General features: G+C 36.0%; 2 protein-coding genes across 2 annotated transcripts; one reads left to right on the top strand and one right to left on the bottom strand.

Annotated features, from left to right (window-relative positions):
* The first annotated feature begins 402 nt into the window (after window positions 1-402).
* Window positions 403-27,972, top strand: LOC145319635 (uncharacterized). The gene is made up of 25 exons (XM_080161909.1): window positions 403-704; window positions 1,279-1,441; window positions 1,938-2,035; window positions 2,288-2,406; window positions 2,778-2,835; window positions 3,026-3,099; window positions 3,468-3,573; window positions 3,868-3,953; window positions 4,394-4,488; window positions 7,200-7,343; window positions 7,865-7,961; window positions 8,791-8,895; window positions 9,545-9,637; window positions 10,054-10,233; window positions 10,767-10,849; window positions 11,242-11,405; window positions 11,689-11,818; window positions 12,385-12,494; window positions 13,584-13,703; window positions 14,158-14,232; window positions 16,394-16,562; window positions 17,155-17,250; window positions 19,424-19,621; window positions 21,230-21,282; window positions 27,780-27,972. The coding sequence occupies exons 1-25, from the start codon at window positions 510-512 to the stop codon at window positions 27,807-27,809; spliced, it is 2,841 nt and encodes a 946-aa protein (XP_080018035.1). The 5' UTR covers window positions 403-509; the 3' UTR covers window positions 27,810-27,972.
* Window positions 22,288-26,140, bottom strand: LOC145319634 (uncharacterized). The gene is made up of 2 exons (XM_080161907.1): window positions 25,932-26,140; window positions 22,288-23,177 (listed from the first exon to the last, which is right to left on the bottom strand). The coding sequence occupies exons 1-2, from the start codon at window positions 26,117-26,119 to the stop codon at window positions 22,442-22,444; spliced, it is 924 nt and encodes a 307-aa protein (XP_080018033.1). The 5' UTR covers window positions 26,120-26,140; the 3' UTR covers window positions 22,288-22,441.

Raw genomic sequence — 27,972 nt, 5'->3', positions numbered from 1 at the left:
ATTATTTCTGAATATTAGCCATGCAGCTTGTAATAATCAACGTTGTATATAGTGAAAAAATAGTAAATCAAATTTTTGATTACCTTGTCAAATATGTAGGTGTAAATATTTTTTAACGTAAAGAGTGAGATATCGCAGGTCCTTGATATATATGTATAAAGTGACAAGGAAGAAGTGGCCATTGGGCTATTTATTACCCTTGTCTCTAAATTCTTATAATAACGTTTTCCTCATTAATTGGCTTAACAATTTCGGGGACTTTTATCGAATTTTGATTGGTTGGTGGTTTATTTAGATCAACAAACACTTATTTGTAATCTAAAAGATTGGGTATGTCGGCTATTGTCTGATCCCTTCAGATTCCTGATAGAGTGAACTTTAAAAATCAACTATTTTCAGAAGTACAAAAGAGAAATGCTACGTACCTAAATGTAAAACTTACAAACAACAACAATACATCACATGAATATCAAACAAAAAAAAATAACCCACACAAACAAAAACAAAAAATGCAAAGCCTTGTGCTTACCCTACTCTGTTTGTACGGAGTAGGGGTTTCATTAGTCCGAGCAGATTTTCTGTCGGCCTGTCCTCCGTCCTGTACCTGCAAGTGGTCGTCGGGACAGCGGCAGGCTGATTGTTCAAATTCTGATTTTACAACAATTCCTAATTTTCACACTGCTGGCAGTGATCAGACTGTTCAGGTATGAGTATGACCTTTCCAGTACGGCTTGGAAATCGATTATTATCCGGTGGATTAGAACCGTTTCTCTGCCTCGCTGAAAAATCATGTATTGCATCGTATTACTGACAATTTTTACAAATATTAAAATAAAAATCATAATATTAATACCGGTTTGGTGGCCCGTGCTCGGTCCATCAAAGCTTAACAAAAATTGGTTTTAATTTTATATTTTCATTTTAATATTCGCGGAAAGCTATCTATAATATGATTCGATAAATAACTATTTTAAAATTGTCTATACATAAACATTAGTTATCTTGGATATGTATAAGTCCTAAAATCACTAGGTTATTTCAAATAGACCCCGGCCCCTGGAAGTATTCTATTAAACTATTTATAAATATTTGGCTTTCTTGAATGTTGCTTCCTTTAGGTACCTAATACCTTGAGTATAAGGTTTTTACAATAATCATCCCCGTTTACTTGGTTAGATTTTGTAGCGTATAAGTAACATTTATTTTTCTATTTTATTCTATTCTTATTACTAATACTTATTATCGTATTTATTATTAATGGCTTTTGTGTTATTGTAGGTGTTGATAATGGATGGTAACTATATAAAAGAACTGCCAAGAAATATTTTCTACTCTGCTGGCCTCAATGATGTACAGAAAATATCTCTCAGTAATTGTCAAATAGAAAAGATTCACAGTGAAGCCTTTTCAAAGCTGAATATTCTGACTGATTTGAATTTAGGAATGGTTATAAATCTTTTAACATATCTGACATAATAACAACTACCTGCTAATGATTCCTTTAGTAGTTCAAGTTAAGTAAGATTAGAAAGCGAAGCAAATCTATAATTGTTATCAGAATGTCAGTTCACCCATTTAAAAACATGATGGTTTTAAACTTTTTTGACTACAATTTTTTTATGTGATAGGTTTTCTATTATCCCCATCATCTAATTTTTTGAATAATGATTTCTGGGACAACAAAGTACAATGTTATGGCAAAGTATATATATATAAAAGTCTTTAAAATATACACTGTCCTTTATTTAAGCAGTTATGCAACAAAACAATTTTGTTAAGACTTATTTTCTACTTATTTTGTTCTTACACTCTACAAGTGTTAATGTTCGTTTGTTCTACCAATTCAGAACTTTGCCTTATGGATATTGTCACCCTTATTCTTTTAAATTGCAACAATTTTTGCGGTAAATTAATCTATAACCACGTTTAATACACAGAGGGAAATCAGATAACACACCTGGAACCTAAAACTTTTGATGGAAACAACAGGCTGGAAAAACTTGTGCTTTCAAAAAATAATATTCCTTTGTTGGAGGTAAGATTTGCTTATTTTAAGAATTATTTACAAAATGGATAATATTAAATAACCAAGTCTGCGATTCTTGAAAATATTTGTTCAATTTGTCAATCATTTGGTCATTTTTTTTTGGCTCTTCTAATCCATCCATCCGTTTATATATTATTTTAATTGTGTTTAATGTGGTGATATAACTATTAATTATTTGTTTTTTATTTTCGTTTTATTGTTATTTTACCTTTCTTGCTAATGAACTTTTATTTGTTTAAGGACTACCAATTTCCACAGTTGAAAAACTTGAAGAAATTGGATGTATCTGAGAACGGCCTCGAGGAGGTCAAAACTACGGCTTTCACCTATCTTCCAAATATTGAAGATATTGATCTCAGGTTTCTTTATATTATCGCTTGGGAGGGATCAATGAACTATAAATTAAACTGTTACCCAAAGTTTTAATGTTCTCTAATTGGTTTGCCTAAAAACTTTGAGCTCTCTTAATTAAAACTAGAAGTTACCAAATTTTTCAACCAATAATTTTAATCTACAGAATGGGTAATTTTGTTTACATCATAGGGGATGTACAATGTACATTATTTTAACATCTATTGTCCTATCTCGTGAGATCATCCAAAAATGAAACACCTATTGATTTTTTTCGCAATAAAATGAACACTTATGGATACATGGATTTTTCCTCTCCCTTTATTCAAAAGAATAATTAAGAAGTTTTAGGTTATTGAAGAATTTTTTTTTACTTTAGTGGAAATAGATTACGAATGTTGGATCATAAAGCATTTTTATCTCTAAAGAAACTAAAGGTATGTTATTTTTTATCAATAGATTTAAAAAAATGCATTTATTGATTTTTGTCGGGAATATACTATATGTTGATTTGTAAGACTTTTGAAGATCTTTATGATTTAATTTTTACCATTTAAGAGTTAATTCAAACCAAATTATTTATCTATCTTGACTTTGAATAATAATTCAAGATCTGATTAATTTCAGACTCTTACACTGAACGATAACTTATGGCTCTGTGATTGTCAACTGAAAAGTTTCAGAGAATTTACAGTTCAAAAGTAAGTAAAATAATACCTAATAAAAATAACTGTATCGTTCTTAAAACTTCCATAAGAAGCGAAGCACAAAAAATAATGGATTGTCAAACGGACAAAGTGAATAGCAAAGCAAATGTTCATTGGTCACAGAAAAGAGAGAAAGAACTTTAAGAGAAATGACAAAACTTTCTTTAGAAATTAAATCTTTTGTTGCATGACCGACGGACAGACAAAGTAAGATGTATATTGGATGATCTTTAGTAAGGGGTATAAAAATCAGTAATCTATCTTAAAAAGCATAGGTTTTTGGACAGATTGACAGAAATAGAGAAAAATAAAGTAGCATCGCTACTAAAAGAAGTTACTAATACCTATGTTTTTCCTTTAAGAAGCCTGAACACTGGAGTCCCAAAATGTTCCGAACCAGAAAGATTGGCTGGCAAGCCCTGGGATAAGACAAGCTCTCTAGAGTTTGCCTGCAAACCAGACATCAAGGTAAACTCAACATTGCTTGGTGTTACTCATTAAATATATTTATATATACCAGTATGGCTTTGAAACTGATTAATATCCACTGGCTTAGAACAGTTTCTCAGCCATACTGAAAAATTATGTATAGCATCGTTTCGTATTACATACACAATACTAAAACAAAAATCATAGAATTAATACTGGTTTTGTCCTTCGGTCCCTTGGGCTGACAAAACTGGGTTTGATCTTATAATTTTTCAATTTAATATCCGCGGAAAGCTGTCTATAATACGATGAGCAAAATAACTATTATTACAGGTTCAATCTGAGATGGTTTATGCAGAATCCGGATGGAATATTACACTGAGTTGTCATATCACTGGTAACCCTGTACCAAGCATGAGGTAACATTGCAAGTTTTGACAATAGTTCTTTTTTTAGCAGCTAATATAATAAGATTGAAACTTCAGAAAAAAAGAAATAGAACATAGAATTTAGTTTCTTAGAGTTTGGACCTAGGTAGACATGAAGTAGACTGAGAAACTTTGTATAGCCACCAGGGCCAGCTCAAGCTCCATGTCCAAGCACATTATAACTTACTTGACCCTATCTATTGAGAGCTACGCATTATTACCTTTCCCTTGCCGAATAAGACAGGTGTCTCAAATTTAGTACACACATCCCCCTCTCTCCTAACGACAAAAAAGTTCGAAAATTATTCACCAATGGTTTTGTTCTAAAGGAAATAACCAGATTAGTTTACATTTTCTGTGTAAATCCCTTTAGAATGCACTTTTTACCTAGGTACTAAATATCTAAATATTATACACCCTCTTTTGTTTAGATGGGTACTAAATGGCCGAGTGATACACGGCAACACGACAAGATTGAACCATCCTGGACACCAATATCACGTCACTGACATTGCTCTGGGGCCAGGTACAACATTTAACCACCTTTCTGTGTGTGTGTGTTTGTGTGTAGCCATACCACACCTTCTTTTCTGTTAAAAAATCCGGAGTATTATAATAAGGAACACCCACAAACACACAACTCGTTGATTGCACGACCTTTGCTTGGAAGTCCTAACTTTGCATGGAAATGAGTTGCGCCAGTTTTGGGCCTAGGCATTCCCCCTTATGTGTCAATAAATGTCGCGCATCTGACATAGCAGCCATTTTTAACGCGGCATTGAGCCGAGATTCGAATTCATCAAGCATTTTACATGCTGTTATTAAACAAATACAAAAAATTTATATATTTGAAATGCGGAAGATTTTATGATAAGGCTTCATAAATATTTTAAATTAAATAGGATTTTAATTAGTTTGTTTGCTTATTTAATTACAATTCAATTGCTTAACATTTTAAGATTATCAAATATTTGTTAATGTTATATTACTATTTGATGTAATAGCATCTATGGGCTAGAACAATGGCTTAAATAATCCCAAAACTTAAATCCTTATAGCCTGAAACCATTACAAAATCTACGTACCTAAAGCTTACCTAACATAAAGAACCCAATCAGTTCAGCAGTTCATGAGATCGTATGCTTCAGACAAAAAATTCGGATCAACTGCAGTTCACGGTAAAATATTCCTGGTAACTAATATTTCCAAAAATCTATGAATTTTATAGGCTGCTAGCTGCCAAACGGCTGAACGTACAGATCATGCCCGCATAATGTTTAAGCGGCATTAGAAGGCCTACAAATAATCTGGAATAGCCATAAAGCAATAATGCATAATTATCTCGCAGTGCAGAGAAATTCACGAAAAATACCTATTTTAAGCGTTTTTTCTTCAGTGAAGCTTTCCCTGTGCATCATTAGATCTTGGCTATTACAGATTATTTGTAGGCCTTCTTATGCCGCTTAAAATGATGGGCGGGTATGATCTGTACGTTCAGCCCTATGGCAGCTATCAGCCTTTAAAATTCATAGATTTTTGGAAATATTCGTTATCAGGAATATTTTACCGTGAACTGCAGTTGATCCAAAAATTCTTACTACTTTGAGGATGTCCCATATGATAAATTGGATTGGGTTAGCGTCATAGTATTATATATACAAACTCCCCTTAAAAAGAAACAAGTGTTCATATATTTTTGTTCACTAATATGTATAAGCATTTAAATTTCTGGAGTATGTTATGATATTTTAAATGACAGAAAGTATTTAATTATCAACTTATCATATTCATCCGTTTTGAAACTTGTGTACTCTCATTAAGATAAGATTTGGAGTAGCTTTGCTTCTGTAAAAATTGCTGAAAAAAAGTAATTTGTATGGCTTGACTTTGCGAATCAAATTACACTTGAGAAAATAAAATAAAATCATGATGACATCATATTCAAATCTGATGAAATCAGGGACCAGAGGATTCTGAGATTCCAAATAAAAATTTCTCCATTTCCATCTTTCTACTTCTTACCCACTTAAGTTACACCATACAACAATTTTTACACTACGTAAACATTCAAATTTTCAGCAATTTTAAATGAAAGTTAATTTGCTAAAATATGGCCCTTTGGATATAATGTATTATCCATTGAAATGAAATCAGAATTTTTTAAGACTAAAATGTAAAGAATAGGGAGCATACGACACTCCCCCTTCCCTTAAGTTCTTCTAGGGGATTTTTTTTTTAAATTCGCGATTGTGGCTCAACACGTAGCGCATCCGCTCGTCGCCAGGGAGGTGATAGGTTCGAATCTCGGGCCGACACGGCGTCATAACTTAAGACGTTTAAATGAATCCTACTGCTGCTATGTCAGGTGCGCGTCTTAAATAGAAAGAGTAGGGAGAATGCCTGGGCCCATAAACAGGCGCAACTCACTACCATGCACAGTTAGGAGATCTCAGACAAACGTCGTGCAATCAAAGGGTTGGTTGTCTGATGGATGTTACTTAATCTAATATTCTTGGGTGTATCGCATCCCATTACTCATGGATTATGCTCTGGATTCTCTAGATGTTCACTTAAATCGAAGGAGAATCCCGCCCTTACGAGGTAATGGAAATATTAGATTTTTAAAATTTGTTATAACTAATCCCTCTACATGTATTAATATATGAATTTATGCAATGATCCTATTTGCAAATCTAACTTGATATGGATATTTCCTTCTTTATGCATTTTTACTTTTATACCTGCTCCATTATTTGTTTCAAAGTTACTAAAGTTTTTATCCAATGAGAAGAAATTAATAGAATTGCAATTCTTGCTCTAGTACACAAAATATATTATAAAAGGTTTTTTTTTGACTAAAGAGCTTGGGAAATGCTCGTCCGAAACAGTCGGCTCTTTGTAGAGGACAGCTTAAAAAGTTTTTAAAGTGGTTTTATTCAAGTTTCGAACCTCCCCCCCCCCCTTTCTATAGGCTAGGGGCGGATCAACTAGAAAAGAAAAAAGAGAGATACCAACAAAGAAATAAAGTTATATTTTTATTAGGGTTGGCAATCAGTCTAATTTTTGTTTCGGATTCGGATTCTTACAAGAATCCATCCAAAAATAAAACGGATTCTCTATGTATATTCTATATCCATTCCCATGTCGTGAAACCCTGTTTTCATCCTTTATATTAGTTTATAAAAAATGTTTTTGAATCAACTCTACACAAAATCTTATTTTTATGTTTCTTTTCAGGTGGAATCGAGCGGAACTTTTCTCTGGGCATCGAGAACGTACAGTGGGATGACCAGGGGGATTATAATTGTGTCGCCATCAACCAGGGGGGCATGGCGGAGAAAAATATCACCCTCACCTTTTCACATCCTACCACGTGGGCAGGTTTGTTGCTATTATCAGTTATCGGTTCAAATATATGAAGCATATTACTTATCTTCTTCTTTCGTTTTGATTGTTTTAAGCTATTTTCATGGGGAAACTGATACCTACATTTTTCCAATTAACCAACAAGCAATTGTCAAATCTAATATCTACCTAGTATCTCTTTAAAGCATCTATGGCTTAAAAGCTGAATTCCAATGACCAATTTTAAAAGAAAAAGTTAAAAAAAATGTGCGATTTCTAGGTTGCGTTCAAGTCTGTACGAAATTTTTTTTTTTTTCTCGATTTTCTGTGATTTCTCTTGGGAGGGTGGTGGTACCCTCCCCCAAAATAATTATAAACCTTCCCGGGACCTATGAGAAGCTAACCTGTTAAGGAAAACCCGATCGCTTTAGCGGTTAGCGGGATTCTTTGGTACAAACAGACAAAAAACACACATCTTCTGTTACTTTATTATAAGGGTATCTGCGTACTAAATCCATATAATCCACATTTTTATTATCTGTGGTATTTTTGTTTAGATATAAGTGATCCCAGTAGTCTGCAGTTTATTCTTGCTCTGGCGGGTGGCTTTCTGCTCTTTATAATCATTATCATTATTTTCTGGTGTTTCTGCAGGTCAGTTGTAAAAGCGAAGCTTTTCTATAATTAGAGTCTGTCGAATCTTTCCATCCGTAACGGATAGCTCTTATAGTTAATTTTTGAATGTTAGAGTTATCCTATCGATTTAAAACTTGGTGTATTCCTATATTATTTAGGTATGATTTAGTAACCATAGCAAATATATAATCGTTATCAGAATGTAAAACAAAATAATGAAGTAATAAAATGTAACTAGGTATGTCCTTAAAGAGTATCTTGCGTTTAAGTAGTTTTGTAACAATTTTAGTTACAATTTTGTTTAGACCTTAATATTCTGCCTTTTTTTGTATTATAAAAACAAACACTCACAGTGCATTAATACTTACCTAAGTATTAAAAAGTTATTGAAATATGTTAGGAAATAACAACAATTTGTTCAGAAAAAATGAAAAAAAATAATGGTTTTCCTTCTTTCTAAACCTATAATTATATTAAAAAAATCAAATATTTAGATCCACTAATCAGCGATGTGGAGCCGTTTGATTTTGGTTCGGCTCCAGCTCCGGATTTGGCTCCGGCTCCAAAGTAAAATCAAGAAAATCTCAACATATTTTTTTTGCCAAGTCTATTTTTGACAAATGAATATCTTAAAAGTTCATTTTTTGATAAAAAAGGACTTGAAAAAACTTAATAGGGGTATTTGCACACGACACAACAGAGATACCAAATAATAATTAATAAAAATCTTCTTTTTTAGCTAACCCGGAGCCGGAGCCGTTTTTTAACGAAAATAACGGCTCCGGCAAAATATGGCGGCTTCCGGCAATGGCTCCACAACGCTGCCACAAACCCACTTTTTATCTAGGCGTGGAAGGAATGGGAAGAAGAAAGATATGACACAGAATGAGAATTTAATGTCGTCTTATTCCGACCCAGCCGGAGAAAAATTACTACCAAATCAAACTACAAGGTACGTTTATATACTTTTATCTTATTAATAGCAGCTGATCCCCGAGCATCTAGGGGCTCTATATTCGAAGTGACATGACATAGAAAGACAGAAAATAGCCTATAACCATGTCCAGACTTATTTATGAAAATAAAATAGCCTGAAACCATTTTAGGACTTCACTGTAAAGTGGTAAGCGAGATCCTTCGCTACAGACAAAAAAACTTACTTTATATAATAGGACACTTTAAACTGTTTGATCTCCTGAAAAAATTTAGCTCTATAAAAGTTATTAACTTGTTTTTTAATATAAATATCGGCTTCGCTTACAGAGGCAGTTGAGGGAAGAGATAATCGATTCTTCACTTTCTGTTTTTGTTTTGAAATAAAAAAGTAGGCAAAACAAATATTTAGGTTGGTCATTTTTCCAGGGGCATTTTATGATTTTATCTTTGGAGTTTTTGGGTATCTTCCCCCAAAATGGTTACTAATCTCTCCTGTAACTATAAGAAGCTTCACTGTAAAGAAGAACTAAATTGTTTCAGTGCTACACAAAGATGACAAAGATTATACATTCAAAAAAACGTTAGTGGGAATCTAGTGAGGGCACCTATGGTTGTGTAATGAATACAATCCAGGGATCCTAAGGGATAAGACAATTATGTTTCAGGTTTGAAGATGGAGAGGGAATGAGTTTGACAAATTCTGCGGATTCTTACAATATTTCTGGAGCTTACCCGGCCCCAGATCTAATTCAAACTAGGTTAGTTTCAATCTATCTATATCCTTATCTATCTACCTATCCTTATATTTTTATTTACTTGGATATGATAACAATTTCTTCACTTCATTGAAGTTCCATATGATTTGGTATATATTTATCTATATCTTCTATTAGATTACCTATATTTTAAAAAGAATTTTTGAATAACTATGTACCTAAGTAAGGATGTTTTATTTATTTATATTATGACTACGCCCTTAAAGGCCCCCTATGTGAACTTGAGAGAAGAAAGGGGGGGGGGGAGTCGATATCCACTTTCTCTTAAAAAGCTTCACCGTAAAATAGAACCATTCCAGTCCAGCGGTTAGCTAGATCTTTGCTACAAACAGAAAGATTTTGATATTATTTTCTTTAAGACTTAAAATTTTAAAATTATGATTTTTTCTTTTTTTTAGAATGACCGCCTTGAGCCCTGGAACAGAGAGTCTGTACTCCACAGGGGGTGGTCATCACTTACCCCTGCTACCTCCTGGGGGTGGTGTCCAACATCTCCCACCCCTCCCTGGCCATCATTCACATCATATGCACCACTCTCAAGAGTTTCTTAATCCTGTCCATTTGATGCCAGTTCAAAGGTTTTATTTTTATTCTATTTCTAGCGGCTTTGAACCTTTTCATCCAGGGGGCCTTTGTATTCGAAGTGGTAGATATGGAAGAGCAAAAAAATAGATTAAAACCATCCACATCGAAAAATAAAATAGACTAAAACCAACCCGGTACATATATGATGCTTCCCAATAACAAAGAATTCAATCGGGTGATCAGTACTACTTTATATATATTTAAAATGTAAAAAAGTAAGATTATTTAGCCTGTATCTTTAGATTTCAATAACTAGTACTGAACTGATTAGGTTATAATTTTCTGGGAAGATCATCAAAGGTCTCAGGATGGTTTTAGGCTTTTTTAGTTTAGATTTAAGCCTTGGAATGTTGGAAGGCTATATAATTTCTCACTCCTATTTTTTTTTGCAGAGCCCCTAGATGTTGGGACCGCAGACGCTAGATTTATTAAATATACGTACCTAATAAGATTAATACATTACATATTAAAGAATAGCTACTCTACGTGTACAAGAGTTGCTCTAAATCCATATTTTATTGTTTAGAATGCATCACATGCACCACGACCCTACTCCATCCCCATTCCATCGTACAGCCACCCTTCCACATAATTATACAATCAGTGCAGGTAATGATAGATAGATCCACATTTAGGATAGATAGATAGGTAGGATGGTAGGATAGAGATAGATAGATAGATAGGACAGAGATAGATAGATATATAGGTACACTCACTATTCCATCGTATACAGCCACACTTTCACATAATTATACAATCAGTGCAGGTAATGATAGATAGATCCACATTTAGGATAGATAGATAGGTAGGATGGTAGGATAGAGATAGATAGGACAGAGATAGATAGATATATAGGTACACTCACTATTCCATCGTATACAGCCACACTTTCACATAATTATACAATCGTACAATTAGTCCTCTGGGCTACCAAAACTGGAATTAATATTTGAATGTTTTATTTAATATCCGCGGAAAACTTCGGGAATTAATTTACTCAGGTACCCTACCCCACCCGCATCATCACGGACAGCACGGCGGGGCTAACCAGGCACGCTCTGTGTCCTATGATCACTCAAACGGCCCAGCAGCTGCACGTCCCGGCTATGTGACCCTACCCAGACGGCCGAGAGCTAGTGTTGCCGGCTATGGCGTTGTTAGCAGGAAAGTTGTTAATACTAAAATGTATAAAAGTCTTAACATTTATTTACTTAGGTAGTAATGAATATTTTAAGTAAAAAAAATAACCACGTTTTCTTATTCATTGGCCAAAAAACTTTGGTTAGCCGGTACTTGATTTGTTTGTTCAAAAATAGTAATATCCAAATTTAATCCTAATGAAAGGGCAATTTTGTTAAGTTTCATTTGGGATAAATATCAAATTACCGTCCATTGTCTTATCCCTTAAGATTCCTGATGCTATGTATGAGCAACATAAACTTATCAGGGATGGAGCCCCTAGTCCAGCTTTTAGTTACGGAGGTACCGCAGAGTTCAGAGATCCTATCTACGACGGGGTGGGTCCCAGGACCTCTGCGGATGGAAGCAGCAAACTCAGTCTTAATCAATCCGGAGGAGGTAGGCATGCAATAATAGATACAGGGGTGTATATTCTGCATAATTGACCCTGCTAAAGGGGGAGTGAAATAATATGTGGGGGAAAAATGTAATATTAAGAGAACTGAAAACATTTTTTCCAGTTTCCTCCCCGCCTTGATGAAAAAAAACTAAAAGAATATGTGGGAGGGGGGATAATATGAATAAAATAATGAGTTATGCAAATATTTTTCCATTTTTCCCTTTCTTTCTTGAAAAAACTAGGAAGAGAAAAGAAAAAAAAAAATGAATCTTGTGCATAATATACACCACTGAATAGATACCTATAGAAAGATCTAGATAGTCAATCTGGTATCATAATCCGTCAAATTTTCAAAAATGATTCCTAGCAGACAAACCCTGGAATGAAAAAAATAAATTACCCTTTCGTACCTACTACCTACTAACCTACTACCTACTTTCTAACCAATAACATTACCGGATTGTTCCTGCAATGTTTCTGTTGGCTCTTACAAAATCATCCACGTCTTTAATATCCATTGCTAATAGTATGGAATAAAAGCCTCATTCTATTTTAATTTGTGTAGACGGAACCCCGCGTGGGCACTCAACAATAAGCAGACCCCCGGGCTCCATCTCGTATGCACTGCCTCCCCCCATTGACGAGGCACCGGAAATTAGACCCAAACCAAATCAGGTAAAGTTAAGTTTATTTACCAAAGCCCTGTTTCATAATATTAATAACATTACTTTGTTGAATGTGGATTGTCGTTTTTGCGTTTTAAAAACAGAGTAAGGGAGGGTACATTGGGCTGCTATAGCGTTTATTGCACTAGTTCCGCTTAACAACTTTGAAGACTTTTATTGAATTGATTTGTTAGTTCAATAAGTTGAGTGCCTAAACGTTTCAATCTGCAGAAAGGGTAGATTTGTGTATCAACATTGGGGACGTACATTATTTATCGGCCACTGTCTTATCCATTTAGGTCCCTAAAAATAACACTATGTATATCATCATAATGTTTATTTATTTGCAATTTCCTCTTTTATTTGTTACAATTTCTTCACAACCCACTTATCCCCCCCCCCCCCCCCCCCACTTTTGACGGACATCCCTTTAGTTACAGCGAACAAAACAATTTTTACGCCACCATTACGCCACTCTAATGTCCAAAGAGGACTATCCACGAACCAGAGCAAGTGATTCTAAGCATCTTCCAGCATTGACCCATAGTATTTTTTTAGTGAATATACTAGGTTTATGTTTAATATTTGCTTTATCGACTAAAAAGTTAGGTTTCACCATGGTTTTGTATAAAAAAAATTTGAAATGTAAATCAATTTTTAAAGCAATATCATCAAATGCTTTGTTGAGTTCAAAGGACAAAATAAAATAACACTGCAGAAAAGCATCAAATGATATTAATTGCAAAAGTACATTAATTAAACTGTATACAAGTTACTAACCCTTTTCTAAATATACATTTTTAATCACAATAATATACTTTTGTGTCAAAGCTTTTAAACAACAGTTTGAACTCATCAAAACATTCGATGAGATTGCACCAAACATTGCTTAACATTTCAAAGTTTTTTTCATATAAAACCATGGTGAAACCTAACTTTTTAGTCGATAAAGCAAATATTAAACATAAACCTAGTATATTTACTAAAAAAATACTATGGGTCAATGCTGGAAGATGCTTAGAATCACTTGCTCTTGTTCGTGGATAGTCCTCTTTTCAGCAATTTAATATGGCATATTCATTAGTTATCTCTAATTTAGGATAGAAATATTCCCATGTCGACAGCGACTAGCCAACAGACCCTAATAGATGGACTAGAAGAGAATTTAGCGGCCTATGATGAGCCATGGGGCACAGCTGTGGCACCCAATCAATCAGAGGTAAGCCAAGCCATATTATTATTACTTGGATGTTGCACCAGATTTTCATGTGATGCTTGCAGCTGGCCAAAATAAGGACCTCAATCCACCCCTTTACACCATCCACTTCACTCCTATTGGATGAACGAACTGACCAATTAATAAGGTCTAATTTAGCAAGCTTAATTGATAATAAACTATAGCATTACAAAGCAAAATTGAAAAAAATTTCTAGGGTTCAATGGGAGGCTTGTGGTACCCTCCCACAAAATAGTTTTAAACCTTCCCAGGACTTACAAGAACATACACTGTAAAGGAGAACCATATCATCGGTTCAGCATTTATATTTTACATAGATCGATACCCAATGATAGGCACAGATCTTCTACTTTTTTATAAGGATAACCCCTTTTTTTTATCTCTCTTTATTTAATTTTCAAGCAAATAAAATATGAATATTTGATATCATTTTTAGGTTCTTGAATCAAGTCATAGTAGTAGTACACTAGAAGATACAGCTAAACTTCATCCAAATCATAAAGATCACGAGGTAAGTAGCAGCTGCTCTATAACTAGAGTCATAGTAGTAGTACACTAGAAGATACAGCTAAACTTCATCCAAATCATAAAGATCACGAGGTAAGTAGCAGCTGCTCTATAACTAGAGTCATAGTAGTAGTACACTAGAAGATACAGCTAAACTTCATCCAAATCATAAAGATCACGAGGTAAGTAGTAGCTACTCTATAACTAGAGTCATAGTAGTAGTATACTAGAAGATACAGCTAAACTTCATCCAAATCATAAAGATCACGAGGTAAGTAGCAGCTGCTCTATAACTAGAGTCATAGTAGTAGTATACTAGAAGATACAGCTAAACTTCATGCAAATCATAAAGATCACGAGGTAAGTAGCAGCTGCTCTATAACTAGAGTCATAGTAGTAGTATACTAGAAGATACAGCTAAACTTCATCCAAATCATAAAGATCACGAGGTAAGTAGCAGCTGCTCTATAACTAGAGTCATAGTAGTAGTATACTAGAAGATACAGCTAAACTTCATCCAAATCATAAAGATCACGAGGTAAGTAGCAGCTGCTCTATAACTAGAGTCATAGTAGTAGTATACTAGAAGATACAGCTAAACTTCATCCAAATCATAAAGATCACGAGGTAAGTAGTAGCTACTCTATAACTAGAGGCTGTGTTGTAAACTTCATGTTCCATTAGTAAGAATTACTTTCTTTGAAGTCTACTACTCACAAGAGGAAGGGGGGGAAGTATTGACACATTTGCGTAAACAGTGTATATAGGCTTTATCTTTGGACTGAGATGGTAGGTTATTAGGGATAAAATCATTCTTATATGATAAATTTTTCCAAAATTTAAAATTTTTTGAATAGGCCTCCAGGTTCGGAAGCTGCAGGCCGCCAGGTTGTCTTTGGACAAGTAGAATTAAAAATAAATTTTTTTTTGAAGAGTTAGAGTTCAACTAATAAAACAAAATATGCATCTTTTATCTTCATATGTGTAAATAACATTCGAAAAGATGCATATTTTGTTTCAAAGTTAACCTCTAACTCTTCAAAAAATATTTCTTAATTTTTTTTCCTGTTCTGATACCACCTGGAGGCCTTAAGCTCCTGAACCTGGAGGCCTGCAGCTCATAATCCTAAAGGCCTATCCAAAAAATCTTAAACTTGGTTAAATTTAATATTTAAGAATGATTTTTATACCTAATAACCTATCCTCTCAGTCCAAATTTAAAGCCTGTACACACTGTTTACGCAAATATGTCAAAGCTTCCCCCCCTCTTGACATTTCATGTCCCGGTGACGGATCTTGGAGTTATTATATATCTAGGAATTCTTAAAACCTGTTCTACCCCCTCTCTTTTTTTCCTTCCCCCATCAAGTTTCTTCTCACCTATAATTCTGGTGTTTATACAAATGCGCCAATTTTTTTTATAATTTTTTTTTTAATGACATCTGTTTGGTTTTCCTTTGCAATTTTTGGTACAGGGAAGGTTTTTATCTATTTTGGGAGGGCGTATCTCCACCCTCCCAGTTTAAAATCCCCCCCCACAATTAATTTTTAAATTTTTCTTATTAAAACTCAAATTAAAAAAGTAGAAAGGCGGTTAACTTGTCCCCCTCCCACCTTAAGAACACCTAGAGGCTTCTAGGGGGCATTGCCCCTAGTCTATCTTAAAATAAAAGCTATGTCTAGCATTTTTTTTCGATTGGGTGTTTGATCACGAATTGCATATGGTAAAAATATTTTTCTTATTTAATTGTTATCCTAATAAGATGAAAGTTATGCTTGAAAATTGTTTTAATAGCTATTATTATATGTTGCATCTTTAAAAAAAACGTTAAAATTGATATCAGAATTTGCGTAAATTTTATACTCATTTGCGTCATTGCGTATTTTCGGAATTTTCTTACCCGTCACCTCATGTTCCTCATGGTCGCAACCCCTTGCCTCCCCCTAAATAATACCTCTTAATCTGTCCGCCTGTCCGTTAAAGTTAAAATGGGATTTTAAATGATAAATTCGTAATACATATGTGAATAGAAGATATGTAAACTTCATATTGAATTTGTGATTTGGCCTCAAGTATTTTAAAGTTATTTATCTAGGCACTCATCCTGTCTTGATATATAATCTATCTATCAATCTAAAAATCCTAACAATCCTAACATAAATAGGATCCAGTGATGTGTTCAACTCCCAAGTCATTAGGGGGAGGAGGAGGGGAGGAAGATAGTATACGAGACCTGCCCCCACCCCCATCGTCAGTGATGCCGCCTAAAACCAAACCTAAAACCTGGAAGAAACCGCCCCCGGTGGCTGCCAAGCCAACCTTATCGCCAACAAGTAAGAATTTGTTTTGAAATTAGGTACCTATTCTTTATTATTAAATATTTGGTTTAAAATGAGTAATTAAACTGTGTTGATCACTCAAAATATTTTTTAAAAAGGACGACAACATCCATAAAATCGAAGCACAGAAACGGTAGGACAAACGAACTTTAACACTTGTATAGTGTCAGAACTGAATAATCAGAATATAAATGTATACCTAAGAGTTGAAGCAAAATTGTAAGTAAATTTGTTGAAAAACTGCTTGATACAGAATAATGTTTATGGACATACTTACATTTAGGACTTCATTATAGAGTTGCTTTGCTTATAAAACTGTACTTTGTTGTCCCAGGAATCAGAATACCAAAAATCAGATCAATCGGATAATTAGATCACATAAAAGTTTGTTGTTAAAAAAGTAAAAAAAAATGAATATGTTTAAAATGGACGTACGGACATTCTGGTATAGATTATAGAGTTGCTACGCTTTCTAAATCGTACCTAACTACTATAGGAATCACCATGCAAAGTTTGAAATCGATAGGACAATTCTAACATGCCTAAATCCGTTCCGCTTCGCTTTTAAAAATATGTCATGTTTCAGATGAACAACCAGTGGATTTTAGTCAGCAGCCTTTGTTAGATCCTAATCATCAGTTATCCGTCTGTACAACATACTCCCCTAATATGTCATCTGCAGGTAAGTACAAAGATGGACAGGCAGACGGATAGTGATGGATAGACACAGACAGAGACAGTATAATAATTTATTTTTGCTGAATGGTAGGCGTAGCACTGTATGCTTAGATTAAATATCTATAATATATATAACCCTAAACTCAAAGTTGATGAGGTAAAGGGGGGGGGGGGGGGAAATGTGGTGACTCGTGCCACGACATACCAGCAATTTTATTTTGGGTGCTACTCCCTTAGTTTTAGAGATAATTGGATGAAATCTTTTGGGCTGGGTCAGTAATTACCCCAACTATTGGTATCTTTCAAAAAAAAAAGGCGGCGGGACCGCCGCTCCCGCCGCCGTTTTCCGCCGCCACCAAAAAAAAATTTTTTTTTGCATTTCTCGCCGAATTAGGCAATTTGGAATCATTTGAGACCATGTTATTTTTTTCAAAAATTTTTCCCCTTACAAGCAACCCTGCAAATTCTAGTATATCTTTTTTCAAATTCTCGTATATCAAGGTATATCTTAAATACAGTACTTCTCCTGTGATTTTGAAGATATTGAAACAAAATCTTTTTAGGTTGGTAAGTAAAAAATATTTGAATTAAGAAAACGGCGGCGGGACCGCCGCTCCCGCCGTCCGCCGCCGTTTTCGCCGCCAACAAAAAATTTTTTTTTTTGCATTTCTTGCCGAATTAGGCAATTTGGAATCATTTGAGACCATGTTATTTTTTTCAAAAATTTTTCCCCTTACATGCAGCCCTGCGGGGGGACTTAGTCATTTTTTTCAAATTCTCGTATATCAAGGTATATCTTAAATACAGTAGGTACTTCTCCTGTGATTTTGAAGATATTGAAACAAAATCTTTTTTGATGGGTCAGTAATAAATATTTGAATAAAAAACGGCGGCGGTACCACCGCTCCCGCCGTTTTCCGCCGCCAATTTTTTTTTGCATTTCCCGCCGCCGTTTTCCGCAGCCGTACCTCTGCCATTAGTTACTGACCTACCTAAAAATATTTTGTTTCAATATCTTTTAAATCACAGGAGTACCTACCACTGAATTTAAGATATACCTTAATGTACAAAAATTGTACATTTTTTGTAAGGGGAAAAATTTTTGAAAAAAATAACATGGTCTCAAATGATTCCAAATTGCCTAATTCGGCGAGAAATGCAAAAAAAAAATTTTTGTTGGCGGCGGAAAACGGCGGCTGACGGCGGGAGCGGCGGTCCCGCCGGTCCCGCCGCCGTTTTCTTAATTCAAATATTTTTTACTTACCAACCTAAAAAGATTTTGTTTCAATATCTTCAAAATCACAGGAGAAGTACTGTATTTAAGATATACCTTGATATATGAGAATTTGAAAAAAGATATACTAGAATTTGCAGGGTTGCTTGTAAGGGGAAAAATTTTTGAAAAAAATAACATGGTCTCAAATGATTCCAAATTGCCTAATTCGGCAAGAAATGCAAAAAAAAAAATTTGTTGGTGGCGGCGGAAAACGGCGGCGGGAGCGGCGGTCCTGCCGCCGTTTTTTTGAAAGATACCAATAGTTGGGGTAATTACTGACCCAGCCCAAAAGATTTCATCCAATTATCTCTAAAACTAAGGGAGTAGCACCCAAAATAAAATTGCTGGTATGTCGTGGCACGAGTCACCACATTTCCCCCCCTTTTCTTTGTGGGCCTTTATCCTATTTTATCAAGTAGCAAGGGCTTTTTGTCTAAAGCTTAAGATCTCAATAGCCACTGAACTGATTAAGTTCTCTTTTTTTAGGTGAGCTTCACATAGATCATGTTTATTAAGCTATCTTAAGATGAATAAATATAAGAGAAACACTTCTTATTTATTTGTGTCTGTCGGAACTGTTAATTTATTTGTCACTTTTCTGTTGGTTGTTCCTGTTGGTTGAATTATTACTTGGATCTTACACCAGATTTTCATGTTCTTTAATAAAGTGAAACTTGCAGCGGGTTAAAAGATTGATTCCCCTCTTTTAATCCATAACCACCCCTTCTACTGGATTAACGAACTGACAAATAAATAAGTTCCACGTTAGCAACCTAAATTGACGACAATTTTCCCCTGTCAATATCCACGTAAATTATCTATACATTGTCTTTGTCTGTTTTAATTCTTTTCTAGGTAGGTATACCTATCTTTCTTTTCTTTACATTATTTATTGTGGCAGAAGTAAGTCCGCGGCATCAGCTGTTATCCCCTAACGACAGTGTGACGTCATCACTACTATCAGCTGATCAGAGTCCACGTGGTGCCAGTCTGTCCGACAATGTGCCCATCTGGACGGGGACTGTTCAGCACCAGCAGCGGAAAGTTGGGAAAGTGCGGCCGCAGCCACCACCTAAGCCAAAAATGAGCAGCAGTTCAGGTTCGTTTAGTAACATAATAAACTCAGAGAGCTAAAGAGATAAGACAATGGCCAAAAAAATTGATGTACATCTCAAATGATGATAGTCAAGATTACCCCTTCTGTAGCGTAAAATAATTGGTTGTAACGTATGAACATTCAACTTCATAAATCAACGAATCAAAATTCAACGAATAAGAAAATGTTATTATAAAACTTTGGGGACTAGCAGGGATGGCAAAATAAAAACCACGTGGTTTTAATCAAGTGGTTTAAACCAAAAAAAAAAAAGCTAAAAAAAACAAAAAAAACCAAGGTGGGATGGTTTAAATGGTTTTTTTAATACAAAGGCCTATCTTTCCAGTTATATCCTTATAATAAAGTAACAGGATGTTTGTATGTGTGTTTGTATGTTTGTACCAAAGGATCTCACTAACCGCTGAACCGATTGGGTTCTCCTTAACAGGGTAGCTTCTCATAGGTCCCGGGAAGGTTTATAACTATTTTCTTTGGGGGTGAGACACCCCCAACCCCCCCTCCGGAAAAATTTTTTTAAAAAACTTTTTAACTAAATTTTAAAATGAGGGGGGGGGCAACCCCCCCCAAAAAAAAAATGTTCGCCCCCCCCCCCCAAAAAAAATTATTTTTTTCTTTTTCTTACAAAATATAAAATAAAAAATTCAATTATTAAATTCGACTCTCTCCTTCTCAAGTGCCCCTAGAGGCCTCTAGGGGCCTAGTCGCTAGTCTTTTTATAATGTAAAAAATACAGTCAAAAACATAAATACCTAATTCAAAATTCTTTTAATAGTTTAAATCTTTATACTAAAGGGGTAGTTTCACGAAATGCAATTGAACTTAATTTAGTGAACCGCATATTTTTTCTTAGTTAATGGGGTAAACTACATTTAAATATAGCATATATTTGAAATAAATTCAATTTTCTACCACGTAGTTTTTAAAATATCAAGACCTGAAAATTGTCTTTTTGTGATATATGCAATTTAAAAAGACGATTTTCAAGTCTTGATATTTCAAAAACTATGTGGTAGAAAATTGAAATTCTTTCAAATATATGCCATATAAATGTAGTTTAACCATTTAACCAGGATAAAATATGCGGTTCACTAAATTAAGTTCAAATGCATTTCGTGAAACTACCCCTTTATAGTAAATTAGAATACTTTAATTTGGATATTATTAAAAAAAAACAAAAAAATTATTAAAAAAAAACAAAAAAACCTGGTTTTTATTAATAAAAACCAATAAAAACCGGTTTAAACCAAATAAACCACACTGGTTTGATCTTTTTTAAAAAAAACCTGGTTTTTTCCCATCTCTGGGGACTAGTCCATTGTTCCCTTTCTCTCTTCAATAAACTAGATCTATTATTAGCAATAATTTGTGACATTTTTAAAAACAAGGATGTTAATTTAATTTAATGATTTTTTCATGGTTTGTATAAAATTGTTCATAATACGATACGATTAAAGATGCTTCAGTTTGGATCATAATCAGCCTATATCTATCGGATATTGATCTGTTTTGTAGTAGCACTACAAGAATAGTTATTTATCGAATCGTATTGCAGACAGCTTTCCGCGGATATTAAAATGAGTTTTATTTCAGGTCCTAATGCACAACAGCCAAAAGATTCAGAATCCATGTCAAATAGCTTTCAAGTAAGTACCAGTGTTCGTGATTCAGTAAGTTAAAATTTGAATATTTTGGTGGCGTAAAAAGTGTCCTGGAAGGTTTATAACTATTTTGGGTAGGGTACCAACTCCATCCCAAGAGAAATCAAACCTAGAAAAGAAAGTGCCGCTACGTGGCGCCATTGTATGACTAACTGGACTTCTCTTACAAGGCTGCTTAACCTTTTCTTTTAAAAACTACAACTTAAAATAGGGGTGGAGATCGACTTCCCCCGTCCCTCCCCCCAACTTCTAGAAATTTTCAAAATGTCTTTACAGAATACAATTATTATATTAGATACCTATTTTATTGATTAATTTATTATTTTAGCGTAATGTACCACTAGACAGAAAGAGTTGAATCATACATGATGATGTGAGTCTTAGTTCTAAAAATATCCTTTATCTTCCAATTTCAATTAAAATAATTCAAAGTTTATTTGGAGAGAAAGGACATTTTTGTTGACTTTGCTTATCTCCCATTTTTTATCCCTTTGCTTAGACTTTTATCAGCTTGATTGTATTATGCTATGTACATAGACAATTGCTTTTCTAGTTTGATTTTTTAATCTTCTACATGTTTTTGAATATTAACAAAGTTACTCTATACCTAGCTTACAAAATATTAAAGGAATTAAATAAACTTAGTTGTAATTTCTAAATAGATAAGGGTAGGTACCTAGGTTATTATTTTATAATATTTACTAGCGGCTACGCCCCTAGAGGCCTCTAGGGGGGGGGGGATTTTTTTTGGGAAGGTGGTAACCCCCCCCCCCCCCATCATTTTTAATTTTAGTTAAAAATATTTTTTTTTTTGGGGGGGGTATTTTTCATTTTTTGTGGGGTTGGTGGTGTCCCACCTATGAGAAGCTACCCTATTAAGGAGAACCCGATCGGTTCAGCGGTTAGCGAGATCCTTCGGTACAGACACACACACAGACAAACAAACAGACAAACATCCTATTACTTTAGTATAAGGATTAACCGTGCTAATTTAAGAAGTTGTCATTCTTGTTTTTATTATCTAAAATCAAATGAATATTAAAAACGTAAATAAGTATAAATACAGTTTTTTTCAAATATATATTTTTGTCATCAAGTTTTATCAATGAAATGAAATAAACAAAATAAATGAATAATAGCAGAGCTAATAGTATGATCCACAATAAGCAGCATTACAAAAATCCACATTATGCAGTGAATACACATGATAATCACCACAGTTAGTCACTGTTATGGATGTGTTTTGATAATACTCCCCAAAGACTATCTGAGCTGGAGTTTCTACTCCAATCATGGTTGGATGTTTGGTGTTCAGCCATCCAGGAAGATAGGTTGAGCACTGTTTGCTGCCAGGATAAAATTCTGGAATCTGTACGCCGGCAGGAGGCACAATTCTGTAGTTGGATGTTCCTCTCCAGTCAGAATTAATTTTGTTTCTACAATCTTCAGTATCTCCATCATAGGTGTCAATGTAGAAGATACTGTCATGATCACTATCAGCATATATATTCCTTTTGGCTGAATCAAGAGTCATATAATCAGTGCACTGTTGCGGCATCTCCAGGCAGCCAATTACACCAGATTGGCATTCCTCACATGGCAATGTTTCATCACATGCATCAAACAGATAGCACTTGCTTGCTGAGGTGTCAGTTTGATGAAACCAGGTGGCAGCAACACAGTTGGCTGTTGAACTACATTCTGAAATACATTCAGGATATGTTAGTCCGGGAAAATTAGCTAGCGTGTTACCACCCATGCAAACACCATCCGCATCCTGAAAAACTGTACCAGATTTGTAAGTGCTGCAGGCCTGAAAATTGTTCAATTCTCTAAATAGATAGCAATACTTTTGGACACCCTGATTTTGATGTGTAAATGTTGTTGTCGTAATGGCTGCTCATAGTCCATTTTCATGTCCAGGGTCGTCATCAGTAGGTGGGGGAGGGGAGGCTTATGGGGGGGGCTCTGGAGGGGGGCGTTGAAGAGGAGGGAGGCTGGTGAAACTTGGGTGTGATGATAGGAAGGCAGCTACAAGGGCGGGATTATGCCAGAGGTCAATGGGATTAAGGTTAGTGGGGTTATTAGGGCAGGAAAAGAGGTGTTGGACAGTTTCAAGGGTAGGATTGTTGGGGCAGGATGGGCAGTTGGGTGAAAGAGAAGCGTTGATGGAATGCAGGTAACTTTGGAGCTTAGGACAATAATTGGATCTCAATTGGGAGAGGATGGTTCTGTAGTGCCTAGGAAGTTGGATCTCAGAGGGGTTGATGTTGGGAGGGGCGAGGTTAAGGACAGGATTAGGGGGATAGGAATTGATTGCTTGGGTAACTGCAGAGGTGTGGAGTCGGGAGATGGTGGATTTGTAATTTGCAGGGAGGAGAGTGTTCTCAGGGGTGAGAAAAGGTTGGAGGGTTGGGAGGAACATGGATTGGAGGGTGGATTTCTTGGATCTAGGACCAGGAGGGGTTGTGACATTGGGGAAGGATGGGTGGGAAGGGCGGAGGGAGGAGGCCAAGTACTGGGAGCATAAAAGGGAAAGGTGGTTCCGTACTGGTAGGATTTTAGTTTCTTGGTGGAGGTGGCTAATGGGGGATTTTTTGGTGGAACCAGTACAGATGCGGAGGGCTTGGTTTTGGAGGACTTGGAGTTTATCAATGTTGTTTTTGGAGGTGTTAGGAAACCAGACAGGACAGGCATAGGTGGTGATGGGGCGGAGGAGGGTGTTGTAGGTAGTGAGGAGGGTCTCCTTCTGGTGGCCCCATTTGGTGCCAGCCAGACATTTAAGGATTCTGAGGCGGGAGGAAATTTTAGAGGAAATGGTGGAGACATGGGAACTGAAATTGAAAAAGGTGTCAAAGGTAACTCCAAGGATTTTAGGGGTTTTCTCAAGGGGGAGTGTGGAGCCGTTAATTTGGACTTGAGGATGGAGGTTGGATTGGTGTTTACGGTCAGGAGTGAAAAGGGTGACAGTGGATTTGTTGGGGGCGATGGAGAGGCCATTGATGGAGGCCCAGTCAGCGATTAAGGAGAGGTGGGAGTTGATGGATTCAACTGACTGGGGGATGTCAGGAGATGAGTGGAAGGAGTTGAGGTCGTCGGCATAGGAGGAGGTGGTGGCGGGGGGGTTGTGGGGGGCATCTGCTATGTAGAAGTTGAAAAGGACGGGGGAAATAACAGAGCCTTGGGGGACACCAGTGTGGACAATTCTGGGGGAGGAGTTGGTGTTTTGGTAGGAGCAGAAGGCCATCCTGCCACGCAGGTAGCAGGATAGCCATCTGATGATGTTTGGATGGAGGTTTGAGGAGGAGATTTTTTGGAGAAGGAGGTGGATTGGGATGCAATCAAAGGCTTTGGAAAGGTCAATGGATGCTACGGTTGTGCGGCTGGGGGGGAGGTTTTGGTTGAGACCGTTAGCAATGGAGGTGGAAAGATTTAGGAGTGAGGATGTGGTGGAGTGGAGGGGTTTGAAGCCATGTTGAGAGGGGTGGGTGGAGAGGGATTGTTTAAGGTATGGGAGAAGGAGGCGTTCAAGGACTTTAGCTGCAGGACAGAGGAGGGAGATTGGCTGGTAGGAGGTGGAAAGGTCAGGGGGTTTACCAGGTTTGAGGAGGGCAATAATTTTGGAGAGCTTCCAAATGGCAGGGATATTAGCGGCGGAAATGGAGAGGTTGAAGAGTTTGGTAAGGTAGGAGATGCCATTTGGACCAAGGTGTTTGAGGTGGAGGATGTTGAGGTGATCAGGACCAAGTGCAGATGAGTTTGAGGAATTTTTAATGGCTACGAGGACGAGGGCAGGGGTGAAAGGTTGGAAATCTCTGTTGAGGCGGTGGCGGTGTCTAATTTTGCGGATAATTTTTCTGGAGAAAGGGTTGGAGGTGTGGCGGGAGACAGAGGTGAATTGTTTGGTAAAGGATTCAGCAATGTGGGCATGGGAGGTGTGAACTTTGTTGTTGAAGGAAATGGGTTGGTTGGAGGGAGGGGAATTATTTTTGCCAGAAAGGGATTTGAGGAGGGACCAGAATTTGGAAGGGTTGGTTCTATGGTCGGATTTGGAAAGGGTTTCTTGCCATTTTTTGTTGGAGTGTTGGTTAACTATTGAGGAAATTTGTTCATTGAGGATTTGGATTTGAGGATCATGGGGGTTAATTTCTCTTAAGGAGTCTCTTTGCTGGATAAGGGGCTTAGCAGACTGGGGGAGGGAGGGATTGGAGTTTTTGATGAAGCCAGCGGGGACTGTGTGTTTGGAGGCAGTTTGGAGGATTTGGCGGAAAGTGGCTTCACCTTGGGAGCAGGAGGAAGGATCAGGAAGATCTTCAAAGAGGGTTTCAGTTTCAAGGGTGAAGGTGTCCCAGTCTGCTTTACGGAAGTTGTGAAAGGTTTTGACAGGGCGGGGGTTTCTGTTGATTTCAGGGAGGGAGAGGAGGATGGGGAGGTGGTCAGAACAGAGGGTGGTGAGGGTGTGCCAGGAGAAGTCAAGTGCAAGGTGGGCAGAGCATAGGGAAAGGTCGGGGGAGGTAGGTTGGCCGTTGGGGGGGAGGCGAGTGGGGGAGTCCTCGTTGAGGTGGCAGAGGCTGCTCTCATTGAGAGCTTCCAGCAGAGCCTCCCCACGATTCATGGCAGATTGATGTGTAAATCCTTTGCAGTAATTGCTACCCAAACATTCTTGGAAGCATTCTTCAAAAGTGTAAACATCAGGAATCCTCCAGTCAGTGCCATCATGATAATCCCAGGTGGCTTGACCAACTGTCATCTGGCAGCTGGCATTTACAAGCGGCGCAGAAATTATAGCGATTATAAATTTTATGAGTATTTGCTTTAGCATTGTGAAAATGACTGCAGTGAATTTGAAAAATCCTTATCTTTTAGTTTGCTTTTTACTTGCCATTCATTAGAAATTTAGTACATATATTATTCATTATTTTAGAAAAATATTACCCTTAAATACTTTGCAACTAACCAATTCATCATTCCATGTTACTTAAAACAAATATGGAATATGCTTAATTAGATGTTGCAATTTTTTATAATTAAAAAGAAGTTTTAAACATACCTACTAGTTACAGGAATGTTATATTTAATGTAATATTTGCATGCTTGTTTTTACCCTTTCTAACAAATATTTAATACAAAACCAATCTTATTAATACTGAGCTGGATCTTTAAATGTGTAGCCGTTGCCATTATCGCTGCCAGAGGTACAGCCACTAACCTAATGGCGATATTTAAATTAAATTGGCGACGCGTGGCCATGACTAAATGCGATCTTTAAATCACAACCACTTTTTGAATATTCAGTAAAAATATGAAGAAAAAATAAAAATAATAATACGTAAAAACTTTAAACATTTAAAAATCCATGGTTTTTTAGCAGCATTGGCAGTGGTGACGGCTACGACTACGGCTACGGCTACACATTTAAAGATCTAGCTCTGTTTAAAAAAGTTGTTGCTCCCCAAGCATCTATTGGCTCTTTACAAAAACCGTAAAATAGCATAAAACCATTCTGGGATATAGTGAGCTCTTAAGCCCCCCTTAAAAGGTAATACCCTGAAACTTTTTGCTACCTATCAGTCTTAGACTATTCTAACTGCAAAATTTTGAATTTTTGAATTCGTCATTTTGGCAGAAAAACTAAATGTTTCAAAATGTGAAGTTGATTTTAAAATCTGGATCCTAAAAAACTTAAATTTAAAATATTTGTATTCTACTAACTACTTAAGGCTTAAAAATAGTTAGTGATATATTGCTTAGCGTTATAGATAGCTTTCCGTGGATATTAAAATGAAAAATAATATGATTAAACCAGTTATTATAGCCATTAAGGGGTCGAAGACCCGTGCTAACAAAGCTAGTATCAATTTTATGACTTTAATTTAAATATTGGTGGGAAATTGTCTGTAATTCGATGCAATAAATATGGCGGGGGGGGGGGGGGGGGGTAACTTCTGACACTTGCATAAACAGTGATTATAGGCTTTGTCTTTGGAGTGAGAGGATAAATTATTTAACCAAGAAGTTTATTTTTGGGATGTTTTTTTTTTGAAGAGTTTGAGTTCAACTTATAAAACATAATACCTATACAAGTTTTATCTTCAAATATGTAAATAACATGCAAAAGGATGCATATTTTGTTTTACAACTAATTTGACTTCTTACTCTACAAATTTTTTTTTTTCATTTTTACCTGTTCAGAGACAACCTGGAGGCCTGCAGCACCTGAACCTGGAGGCCAAATTCAAATTTAAAAAAAAAAACATAGGAAAACTACATCCAAAAATGAAACTTTTTTGTGAAATAATCTAAACTCTCACTCCAAAAACAAAGCCTATAATCACTGTTTACGCAAAAGTGTCAGAACTTACCCCCTCCCCCCCACACACACTTTTTCAGTGAGGCTGGAAACCGGTTCTATTCCAGTGGATATTAGTTAGATTCGAAGCAATATTACATATTAAAATATTATGAATTTTTTTTTTTTTTAGGATGAAACAAACGATGGCTCCGAGGTATGAAGCTGCTTCACTTCTTAGATTCTCTTTCAAATCTCTACTTTATAATCTGATGCCTAGATATGAGAAGGCGCATCTCTACTATGCATACATCAACTACTATAGTCTATACCTAGCTCCATCCATATTATCTATCTATTACTCATTTTATCGTTGTTATTATTAT

This window comes from Acartia tonsa, chromosome 5 (assembly GCF_053477335.1).
Source record: "Acartia tonsa isolate MP-2025a chromosome 5, ASM5347733v1, whole genome shotgun sequence".
In the NCBI taxonomy this organism is placed as follows: domain Eukaryota; kingdom Metazoa; phylum Arthropoda; class Copepoda; order Calanoida; family Acartiidae; genus Acartia; species Acartia tonsa.
This window is presented reverse-complemented; position numbering and strand designations above follow the sequence as displayed.

What these genes read in the sequence shown, in the direction of transcription:
- LOC145319635 (XM_080161909.1), top strand. Translation starts at nt 510, where the DNA reads ATGCAAAGCCTTGTGCTTACCCTACTCTGTTTGTACGGAGTAGGGGTT. An exon ending in TATCTCTAAAGAAACTAAAG is followed by an intron (nt 2,836 to 3,025) that starts GTATGTTATTTT and finishes GATTAATTTCAG; the next exon opens with ACTCTTACACTGAACGATAA. An exon ending in ACATCCTACCACGTGGGCAG is followed by an intron (nt 7,344 to 7,864) that starts GTTTGTTGCTAT and finishes ATTTTTGTTTAG; the next exon opens with ATATAAGTGATCCCAGTAGT.
- LOC145319634 (XM_080161907.1), bottom strand. Translation starts at nt 26,119, where the DNA reads ATGCTAAAGCAAATACTCATAAAATTTATAATCGCTATAATTTCTGCG. An exon ending in GGTAGCAATTACTGCAAAGG is followed by an intron (nt 23,178 to 25,931) that starts ATTTACACATCA and finishes TACGACAACAAC; the next exon opens with ATTTACACATCAAAATCAGG.